This window comes from Mobula hypostoma, chromosome 3, assembly GCF_963921235.1.
Source record: "Mobula hypostoma chromosome 3, sMobHyp1.1, whole genome shotgun sequence".
NCBI classification, from domain to species: domain Eukaryota; kingdom Metazoa; phylum Chordata; class Chondrichthyes; order Myliobatiformes; family Myliobatidae; genus Mobula; species Mobula hypostoma.
In genome coordinates this window covers 69,683,907-69,696,112 of record NC_086099.1, presented here as the reverse complement: position 1 = coordinate 69,696,112, position 12,206 = coordinate 69,683,907, and the positions used below count along the sequence as shown (strand labels likewise).

Genomic DNA, 12,206 nt, shown 5'->3' with positions numbered 1-12,206 from the left:
TCTGCGAATTATCAAGGTCTTTATTCATAAATGGAAATGCACCTAGATATATTCCATAGAGAGAAAAATCCTATGATACAGCAGATCTTTTGAATTCTAAAATAAGCTATATTGTATTTTTTCATTCCTCAGTGAATATTCCACTTACTTTCAAAGATGCATGTTTACAGTGTTAAGTTTTGTTTGAAGTCCCTATACTCTGTCTATGAAGATTATAATACCACCTGAAGAAAACACTGGAGATATCATGCCATGAACAGGAAAAAATGGCAGTGCACCACTAAACTTCCACTTATGGCAGAACAGCACAAAACCAATCTAGTCCCACCTCTCCATTTCTCTTCCAAATGATGGAGTTTGCAAGCTGACAACCTCATTACCAATGAATCATTAGCACTAGAATACATCCAATTTTGCTCTTGCTAGTGAGAGAAAGCCAATATCTTAGCAGTTAGCACAATGCTATTACAGCTTAGGGGTGGAGTTTGGAGTTCACTCCCAGCGTCCCCTGTAAGGAATCTGTGCATCCTTCCCGCGGAATGTGTGGGTTTTCTCCAGGACCTCTGGTTTCCTCCCACAGTCCAAAGACATAATGGGCAGGCTAACTGGCCACTGTAAATTGTCCTGTGATTAGACTAGGGCTAAATCAGCATTGTCAGGGGTTGCTGGACAGCGCGATTCAAAGGACGGAAGGGCCTGTACCGTATCCTATCTCTAAATAAATACTGAGAATGTTATTCCAAAATATAAAATAACAAGTTACTTTGTCTGGTGGGGTGAAGAACTTGGTTGGCAGTACAGGATCCTTTGGAGAGTCCAGATTATGTGTAGTACTTTTGCTTGTGATGACATTAAGAGCTACGTCACACACTATATAGAGTTTCTGTCAACACAAACAGAACAAAAGGGAAAAAGTGAATTGCAAAATGTTAAAAAAGTACTGGAAAATACTAGTATTTCAAACATAAACAGAATCATTGGACTATTTAAGTAAAGGTATAACTTTATAAAATGACAATGAAAGATCCATATAATACATCACACTGCTGCTCTTGCAAATAGGTATGAAGCACAATTTGTCCTTTTAAATAATATCAGTTGTGTCCTGATAGTAATTTATTTAAAAATATTCAATATGCTGTATTTGCTTTCTGGTGAAACAGAATTAACTATTTTTATTTATTCTACTTGAATGATATTTTTGAGCATCCTGCAGAATAAAGCTGTAACTGTAACATGGCTTCATTTGCCTGAAACAGATTTGAGAATTCAATCAGCAATTGCTTACAGTCTTTTAAAAATCAAAGTATTTCTGAAATCCTTAATGAGACTGTTTCATTGCTTAAGGGCAATACGGATAACCCAGCAGTTTATAAACCAGTGAGCCTCGATTCAGTAATAGGGCCATGACTGGTGAAGATTCTAAAGGACAGGATTTACTCACATTTGGAAAAGCATGGATTTATATGGGAAAAGACTTGTCTTATGAACCTGAGAAAGTGAGGATGATGACTGACGAGGGTAGGGCAATGGATGTTGTCTACAGGGACTTTACAAAAGCATTTGACATGGTAGATTGATCCAGAAGATTCAGCCAACAAGTGACTTGGTAATCAGGACAATGGGCTTCGCCATAGAAGAAATGCATTGTGGTAGAGGTGTGTTCTGATAATCTGTGACTAATAGTGTTCTATGCTGATCAGTGCTGGGCTTATGTGGTTTATGATTTATATAAATGATTTGCACAAGAATGTAGCTGGGCTGAATAGTATGCTTTCAGACAACACAATCGTAGGTGGAATTGTGGCTACTGAGGAAGATTGTCAAAAGGACATACTTAATACAGATCAGTTGGAAATATGAGCAGAAAATTGGCAGGTGGAGCTTAATCCAGAAACGTGAAAGGAACTGCCCTTTGGAAGGTCAAAAGGAACGGTATGATATACAGAGGAATTCTTGGGTGCAGATCCATTGCTCCCTGAAAGAGGCAACGGATCGAGAGGGTGGTAAAAGCATACATCATGATTGCCTTTACTGGCCACAGCATTGAGTATAAAAGTAGGAAGTAACATAGCAACTGTAAAAAACATACGGAATACTGTGTGCAATTCTGATCACATTACACGAGAGACGTAGAGATTTTGGAGAGGGCACAGAGGTTCACTAGAAATTGCCTGAATTAGAGCAGTGGTCCCCAACCACTGGACCGTGGACCGGTACCGGGCCGCAAAGCATGTGCTACCAGGCCGTGAGGAAACGATATGAGTCAGCTGCACCTTTCCTCATTCCCTGTCACGCACTGTTGAACTTGAACATAGGGTTGACATCTGTCCCGTATTTGCCGGGACATCCCGTATATTGGGCTAAATTGGTTTGTCCCATACCGGACCGCCCTTGTCCCGTATTTCCTCCCACTAAGGCAGAACGTTCCTATGAAACCTTTCGTGCTGAAATGGCGTGAAGCGAGGAAGCAATTACCATTAATTTATATGGGAAAAATTTTTGAGCGTTCCCAGACCCAAAAAGTAACCTAACAAATCATAAAACTGAAAGTAACACTAACATATAGTAAAACCAGGAATGATATGATAAATACACAGCCTATATAAAGTAGAAATAATGTATGTACAGTATAGTTGGGAAGATGAAGGCAAAACCGATTTGTGGGGGAAAAATTGGCACATACACGCCTTCGCACATTACATGCGCACACAGGTGCCCGTGCAAGGCTTCATGGTCATGGTAGTCTTTCCTGGGGTAAAGTGTCCTGGGATTTGACTGCGACTTTTGTCCCTTATTTGGGAGTGAGAAAGTTGGCAACCCTAACTGTAAAAGACATGATGAGGTGAGTTTAACCCCCCTCCCCCCCTCCCCCGCCGTCGGCAAGAATATTGTCAATATTAAACTGGTCCGCGGTGCAAAAAAGGTTGGGACCCCTGAATTAAGAGTATAAACTACAAGGTGAGGTTGGACAAACCTGGGATTCTTTTAAAAATTTGGAACATCTATAAGCTGAGGAGTGACCTGATAGAAGTATACACAATAGACTCTGTTTAATTAGGACACATCTGGACTCGTAAAATTTGGTCCAATTAAGCAGCTACCCCAATTAAGTCGAAGTTTCATGGAAATAGTTAAAAAGTAATAATAAAAAAAGACAAATGCAGCAACAAATTTTGTATTTAAATAAAATACAGAACAAATTAGAACACTAATAGTACCACAGTACAATAAAACTGTATATTAGTTCCTAATAGTTATCGATGGAGAAATTCATCCAGTGTATGCAATGAACAAAATCAGCGCAGACACTTAGTACAGATGATGGACTGCCTTCACATAGTGCAATTAACAACTGCATCCCCCAAATCTTCATTTTCACTGTAATATTCAAGATGATTGTCAATACCTTCACATTCTTTGCAGTTCCTTAACTTGAAGTAAAGAAATCATTTCATTTTCACTCTCAGTTGTTTCTGGCACCTCCAAGCCTGAATGCTTGAAACCGCAGTGAGCAAAACAGTTGCAAATTGCCTCACTGCTTATTTCTCACCAGCAGTCAGTATTAGAACCTGTTCAGCAAGTCTCTTGTCCCAATTAAACACCACAGTGTCCCAAATAAACAGCAGCCCAATTAAACAATGATCCAATTAACTGGAATCCACTGTGATAAAAAATAAAACTTCATCCATAATAAAGTATTTACAAGTATAAACTGTGTAATAACCTTCCTTTCTAATATTTGTAGACAATACATTAAACGTTAAATCACATTGTTTAAAACCAAAAGCACCATTGCCATCCATGTGGCATCACAATAATTGAGGGGCTTCCTCACTCACCCTGGCCCTTCGCTGTCCAGAAATGGAAGAATCCTATACTGTGATCCTTCCCCCACCAAGGTCTGCACGGAGCTTCGGTGTGTCCATCAGCACCTACGCCTGCAACCTGGAATTTGGCAGTCAGCAACATTCCTCTGTATTAGGGGTTCCCAACCTGGCTCCATGGCATGAAAAAGGTTGGGAGCCTCTGCACTACAGACATCTCAATTTGCTGGCAGCAAACAAGTTTTGGGCTAACCTAAAGGGGTATTTCACTGAGCTGATGTTGTTCCAACAGCACTATGATAGAAGTGCATAAAATAATGAGAGGCATAAACATGGTAGATAGCCAGAGATTTTTGCCCTAGGATGCAAATGTCAAATATCAAAGGGCATAACTTTTAGAAGGGGGGGTGAGGAGGGGAGCTTGAAGGCAAGTTGTTCCATTTTTAACAGAGTGGTAGGTGCCTGGAACATGCTGCCAGGAAAGGTAATGGAAACAGAGAGGTTCAAGAGATATTCAGACAGGCATGCAATAGAGGGATATAGATCATATGAGGCAGATGGGATTAATTTAATTTTGCATCAAGGTTGGCACAAACATCACAGGCTGACTGCCCTGTTACATGTTTATCTAATGTTCTATGTATATATCTTAACCGGTAGATCTTGGAAACCTTCCAGTCAGATGTCTGTAGAGATTGTCATTGTGGCCACTTAAAACAGAGATCAAAACAATCCTCGATTTTTTCAATATAATGTTTAAATATTCATTATTCAGCGACATGACATGGACTAGGCCCATCCAGCCCTTTACCACACTGCCCCGGCGACACCCAGAAAAGCTGATTAGCCCTAACCTAATCACAGGACAATTTACAATGACCAATTAACCTACTCTGAACGTCTTTAGATTGTCAGAGGAAACCTGAGACCTGGAGAAAACTCAGGCATTTCACAGGGAGGGTATAGAGACTCCTTACAAAACTGCACTGGAACTGAACTACTCTGAACTCTGGAACGCCCCAAGCTATAATAGCATCATAGGGGGAGTACATATATGTATGTATTTTTTCTCACCCCTTATGTCAGCCACCTCTGATACCTCGCAATAGTGTGTGTGTGTGTGTGTGTGTGCGAGAGAGAGTGAGAGACAGAGAGAGACACACACACAGAGTGAAAGAGAGACACACACGCATATACAGTTGCAATAAAAAGTTTGTGAACCCTTTGCAATTACTTGATTTTCTACATCAACTTATCATAAAATGTAGCCTGATCTTCATTTAAGTCACAATAAAATACACACAGTAGCTGCCTAAACTACTAACACACAAACTATTGTACTTTTCATGTCATTACTGAACACTTTGTTTAATCACAGACCGGGCTGGAAAAAGTATGTGAACCCTTGTATTTAATAACCAGCATAACCTCCTTTAGCAGCAATAGCTTCCACCGAACATTTCCTGTAGCTGCTGATCAAACTTGCACAACAGTGAGGAAGAATGTAAGACCATTCCTCCATACAAAACTGTTTCAGTTCATCAATATTTCTGGGATACCTTGCATGAACAGCCCTCTTCAGGTCATGCCACAGCATCTCAATTCGGTTAAGGTCTGGACTCTGACTTGGCCATTCCAAAACATAAATTTTCTTTTTAAGCCATTCTGCTGTTGATTTACTCTTGTGTTTCAGATCATTGTTTTGTTGCATCCTCCAACTTCTATTAAGCTTCAGGTGATGAACTGCTCCCCTGACATTCTCTTGTAAAGAGTCTTAATATTAGTTTGAATTCATTTTTCCCTCAATGATTGCAAGCAGTCGAGGCCCAGGCCCCAAACCCCAAAGCATGATGCTCTTTCCAATATGCTTCACAGTTGGGATGAGGTTCCAGTGTTGTTGTGCAGTGCCCCTTTTCCCCCCAAACATACCGTGCAGCAGCATTGTTTTTTTTTTGGAGAGCAATACTTTTCTCCATGATGTCCTTCCACGAACACCATTCTTGTACAGTGTTTTTCTTATAGTGAACACATGAATAGTGACTTTAGCAAGTTCTGATGCAAGACTTTAGCAAGACTGATGCAAATCTTTTTGCTGTAAGCTTTGGGTTCGTTTTCACCTCCTTCAGCATTACATGTTGTGCTCTTGAGGTGATCTTTGCAGGACACCCAACTCCTAGGGAGAGTAGCAACTGTACTGAATTTCCTCCATATGTAGACAATTTCTCTTACTGTGGACTCATGAACACTCAGGCCTTTAGAAATGCTTTTGTAGCCTTTTCCAGCTTCACACATTTCTACAATTCTTCTTCTAAGGTCCTCTGAAAGTTGTTTTGATCGAGGCATGATGCACATAAACAGACCTTTCTTGAGAAGAACAGGTTCATGAGAATGATCTCAGGAATGAAAAGGTTAACCTATTAAGAGTGTTTGACGACTCTTGGCCTGTACTCGCTGGAGTTTAGAAGAATGAGGGGTACCTCACTGAAACCTATTGAATATTGAAAGGTTTAGATAGAGTGGATATGGGGAGTCTAGGGCCACAGGGTACAGCATCAGAATAGAGGGACATCTGTTTAGAACAGAAACGCAGAGGAAAATTTTTAGCTGGAGTGTAGTGAATCTGTGGAATTCATTGCCACGGATGGCTGTGGACACCAAGTTATTCATAACATTTAAAGCAGCGGATGATAGGTTCTTCATTTGTCAGGATGTCAAAGGTTATGGGGAGAACACAGTAGAATGGGGTTGAGAGGAATAATTAATTAGCCATGATGGAATGGCAGAGGAAGCTCGAGCCAACTGGCCTAATTCTGCCCATGTCTTATGGCATTTGAAGTATGGTTATATCGACAATACTACTGGGGAAGAGTTCCAGGAATTTGACCCAGTGGTAGTGAACAAATTACAATATACTTTGAAATCAGGATGGTGTGGGCCTTGGAAGGCAACTTTCAGGGTATTGTTGCTCCCCTGCTTTTGTTGCCCTTGTATAAGTTATGGGGTTGGAACGTGCTGAGTCAGAGTAGGAAAATGGTGCTGAAGCAGAAGATAAGTCATGAACTATGACAAACTTCTATAGATGCAAAGTTAATATCCTAACTGGCTGCATCACGGCCAGGCAAAGAAAACACCAATGCCCAGGAACAAAAAAGACTCCAGAAGGAGTTAAATACAAACTATTTCATCACAAGCAAAGCCTTCCCCTCAACAAAATCGGTGAACTACATGAAGATAATGGAAATATTTTCAAAAAAAGCATTAATCATCTGATGCACATTCCAGGCCAGTCAAATGATGACATTTAAATCTTGCATGACACAAAATGCACAAGATCCATATTATTGTAACAGATGTATTTATTGTCTTGAATCAATGTCTTTGATCTTCATACACCTGAACATCCCTAGGACTGGAGTTGCAGGACCTCTCTTCCAGGCCCAGTCCATCCCTGATTCCACTAGAATGGTCTGAATGATAAGTGAACAGTGGGTGGCAAAGTGCAGAGATCTTGCCTGGCCAATGTTATTGACAGGCTTTCAGAGCTAGCAAAGCTGAGGCCAGAGATGAAAGCCAGTCCTGAACATACACTGCTTAACAAAATTTGAAGAAATTTGGTTACTCAGAAACAATAAATAAAACCCATGTTTCTCAAAGGATTTTATGACTGAAATCTATTGACAGATGTAGAGCCATCTGTCATTCAGCAAATCCCGTAATTCTACACATAAAAACATGCATGGAAATTTAGAACTAGCTAAGTACTGGTAGGTCTAATTGGCAAAATACTACTTGATCAGATCCCACTATTAAAAAGCTCCAGTGTATTCTTTGAAGATTAGAAGAGCTATCTGGTATTAATTAAAAGTACAATCATACTAAGAGACAGTAGGCATTTTGACCGCAGAGCCTGCTACTGCTGCGTCTGTCAAAAAAAAAGGCATTTGGCAAGGCTGACACTCAAGAAGAAATACTGGCAAATTTGATATCCCCCCAAAAAAAACCACTTACACCAGGTAGCACTGAACTTCAAATGTTATGCTGTAAAATATCATGTATCTGGTAAATAGTAAACTAGATACCAGCAAAGAAAATATTTTCTTTCCCTTGGGTAACCTTTTCTTTTCCTTCATCCAGTTTTATCTGTTTCTGAACATTGCTTATCATGAAGAAATTTCTCACTAACTTGTAAAACAAGAAAAGGGACTCACAATGCAGAGCAACCCTTCCAAAACCTTTGGTCGTGTGGCCCAGGAAGGTTCAGACTGAAGGACTCACACAGTATGGTCAACAGAACCATCAGAGAAGCTTCTCACTGACTGGCCAACTGAAGCTTTTCCTGAGGTCATCAGCAATTCAGAGTGACAAAATAAAATCTTCCCAGAGATTTTAAATGGAAATCCAACTTTTCTTAAAACCTTTTTTGGGACTACACAAGATGATAGAAACAGTCAGTTAAGAAAGGTTGCTTGGAGTTGGAAAGGAACAGGGACTAAGAAGTTGAGTGCAAGATAACAGGCTGGGAATAGATGAAGGAACGTAGCAGTTCAAGAAAACCAAGGCAGTGGAGAAATGCCTGTCCCTGAGCTCACATATCTGTCTTTCCCAATCAAAAATCATGTGTATGTTCACATTTAAGTGTGCAAACATTTCACTACCCTCCAACTAGCTTTAACATGGAATCAGCACACCACCATCATCAGCACAACCATCAACCCTAAAACCTGGTAAACCCTTGAAATGGAATGTAAGGAAGTAATCTTTGACCCAAATTACCTTAAAACACCCTACTAACAACACCTTCCTGTCCATCCTACAATTAGTTTCAATTTTCATTTATCCCCAAACCACCTGACTGCACACAGCTATTGATCCAGCAGGGCATGTGACTCAAGAAACAAAACAAAGTGGGTGACTCTTAAATGCTTTCTGAAATTGCAGTCAATTCAGGAGCAATTAAGAGTATGACAATAAAAGCTGGCTGAATCAGCAACATCATATCCCATTGAATGAAACAAAAACATTTTCTGGCAATATCAATGCACATGTCAAAATAGCATGATGCTATTACAGCTCAGAGCATTTTGGAGTTTGGAGTTTATTTCCGGTGCCATTCTGTAAGGAGTGCCTGTCTGTCCTCCCTGTGGAATGCTTGGGTTTTCTCCGGGTGCCCTGGTTTCCTCCCACAATCCAAAGATGTTCCAGATAGGTTAATTGGTCATTGTAAAAAAAATAGTCCTGTGATTAGGTTAGGGTTAATTGAGTTTGTTGGGGGTTGCTGGGGCAGTGTGGCTTGAAGGGCCTATTCTGCACTATATTGCTAAATAAATAAAGAAACCCATGCAACTCTTTTATACTCCATTTAGGGGCTCAGCTCAGTTTTAATGGCATAGACCAAAATACCGAAAGATCTTTCATCAGGTGGGAGGTACAGAAGCCTGAAGGCACACACTCAGCGATTTAGGAACAGCTTCTTCCCCTCTACCATCCGATTCCTAAATGGACATTAAACCTGTGAACACTACCTCACATTTTTAATATTTATATTATATCTCTTTTTGCACAATTTTTAATCTATTCAATATATATATATATATATATACCATAATTGATTGATTTCTTTCTTTTTTCTATATTATGTAATGTGTTGGAACTGCTGCTGCTGCTAAGTTAACAAACTTCACAACTCATGCCGGTGATAATAAACCCGATTCTGATTCTAGTGTGCTGCAAATATATACATCTCACCTCATTCATTTTGCCATCATCAGGTGCTTGAGCATCCTTAGTTTGTTTGATGTTCTCCACCATTTTCCTTATAAAAGCATGGCTATTATTTTCATTTTTCGCCATTAAAACTTCCAACATGAACCACAGGCACCTTACCAAATACAATTAGAAAAATCTTAGCTTAATCTTAAGGTACATCATATGAAACACCCAAGAAGGATACAACAGATGGCAATATCAAATTCAGCATTTAAATTTATATACAGATTTTAAGGTCAAATTACAATAGATGGTGCCTTTGGGGTTAGTACAATGCAATTTGGAGTTCAGAGTTCAATCCTGGGGTCGTCGGTTTTACAAGTTAGTGTTTGTGTGCCCTTCCTATGGAATGCGTGGGTATTCTCCAGGTGCTCCGGTTTCATCCCACAGTCCGAAGGCATAACGAGTAGATTAACTGGTCATTGTAAAATTGTCCCATGATTAGGTTAGGATTAAATCAGGATTGTTGGGGCAGCTTGGCGCGAAGGGCCAGAAGGGCTTGTATTGCTGAATATATATAATTAAATGAATAAGTGTTACTTACTCTTTAATGTCACGCAGCTGTTCAATATCCTGTGTCTTGGTAAAATCTGGATCATGAGCTAGCAAATGAACTGTGTATGGAACTACGTATTCTGGTAATAGTGACAAAAGTTTCTCTACAGAAAAACAAAGGAAAAGTATATTTAAAAGTTGATATAAAAAAACTTTATCTATGCATACAATTCTAGCAAATTAGAATCTTCAAAATAACCTGAATATTAGACAAAAATAAGCAAATATATTTTAGTTTTACATTATTTCACAAATATACTGAAAATTCCAATCACTTTTACTGCAAGATTTAATCTTGAAATATGTAACACTATTGTATTTTTCAAGGTACATACGATATTTCTTTGAGAAGGATAGCTAGCAATTCCCATTGAGATCAGAAGATTATAAGCATTGATCTAGTTCCAGACTTGAGAGGCCTAACTGTACTTCAATTCCATTACCTTTGTCCTATAACAAATATCTCTAGAAAGCATCTTGTAAGGAACCCAGTTTCTCCTATTATTTCTTTGAAAAATGTCCCTTTTGAATTGACCAGATTTAAACATGTCATTTATTCCCAAAGCTACCATGTCATTATAACCTTTCAAAACAAAATCGATACTCAAGCAAATTAAAAACAAGGGCACAGGATTTATATTCATGGCAGGACCGGGAAAAAAAATTATTTTTGTTCTTTTACATATTGTATATTTTAGCATGTTTGCATTCCTTGCCTTTCAAAAGCAATCTCTGCTTAAGGAAGAGGAAGTTGTTGTTCCAAGGTTTAGGAATAAATTTGAATATTGTTCTTTGAGCAGTTGTAAAGATTCAGATAAAAGGAAATTGTAGGGCAATACTTACAGCTGCTCAGTGGATGGCAGGAAAGGTGCCTAGGAATCTGACTAACTTCAAGTAGGATTTGAAACTGGGATACCCATGGAAGGGATGCTGCAAATTAATGATGAATTTTATGGGGTTAGAAAGCAGATGCAAAATATTGAGAAGGTAAAAGTAGGAAAGCTAGGAGTGGGAAGCAACAGAACAGGATCTGAAACAGAATGATGAAAGACGAGACACTATTTGGAACCTAGAAAGCAAAGCAGTGGATAAAGGCTAGGTTAGTTAAGCCTGGCAAAAATTCGGCAAAACTGAAATCTTCAATTATGCATAAAGGTAGAAATTCAAATCAACTTGTTGACCGAGATGCCAGTTATGAAGGGAGTGGTAGGTTTATGGAATAGGAAATGGAAGTCACAGGAAGTGAAGGAGTTGAAGAGGAAAGTAACAGTTCTAGGAGCTAAAAGGCCGAATATTGTTTTAAGTGCTAGACGTTAAAACCAAGAATTTCACAGAACTCTGAACATGAGCAGATTTTAATAATATACAATTGGGTTTAGGAGATAAAAGTGAATCTGGAGGACAGTATTAAGACCCTGATGAGGTAACTGTTTCTCTTTCCACAGATGCTGCCTGTTTACTCAGTCTATACCTCTCATAATACTTGTCAATTAAATCTCACCCAACCTCCCCCATTCTTTCCCCAGCCTACCAATCCATCCCCATTGTTGAATTTCCAGCTCTGACAATATCCTGTTAATTTCTTCTGCACCTTCTCCATTGTGTCTGATCTTCCCGTAATAAGGTGATTACTGTGTACATACATCTATTAATGCTTCTGGACACATCTTCAGTGATGTTCCTGGAATCATTGGGTGTTTCAGGTCTTTCAACATCATACAACCTCCTCCAGGTGACCCAGCCGGGGCTGATCAGATCCCAGCTTGTGTCCAGATGGCTAGCTACTTATGACTCCATGGCTCCCCTCTTTTGAGCCACAGCCATCTTGAGGCCCTCTCTGCCACATCGGTGGTACTGCGGATGGCTCTCCTCTTCCTCTCTCCCTCAATGCCCAAAATGCTGAAGGCTCTAACTAAGGAACGGGCTACGAATCCCCTACAACCAACCTCCACTGCGAGACACCTCGCTCTCCATCCAGCCTGCTGACAGTTGCTGACCAGTCCAGCGTACTTGGAGAGCTTCTTTTCAAAGGCCTCTTCCAAGCTATCTTCTCATGGG

At 39.7% G+C, this 12,206-nt stretch overlaps 1 protein-coding gene across 6 annotated transcripts in view; it reads right to left on the bottom strand.

Moving 5' to 3' along the window:
- The window catches only part of pds5a (PDS5 cohesin associated factor A), a 188,017-nt gene that overhangs the window by 26,185 nt on the left and 149,626 nt on the right, over window positions 1-12,206 (bottom strand). For all 6 annotated transcript variants that reach the window (XM_063043272.1, XM_063043277.1, XM_063043275.1 and 3 more), the window contains 3 exons: window positions 10,138-10,252; window positions 9,573-9,705; window positions 764-883 (listed from right to left, as the gene is read on the bottom strand). In XM_063043272.1, coding sequence (XP_062899342.1) covers window positions 764-883; window positions 9,573-9,705; window positions 10,138-10,252 — 368 coding nt within the window. The remainder of the gene's footprint in view (window positions 1-763; window positions 884-9,572; window positions 9,706-10,137; window positions 10,253-12,206) is intronic.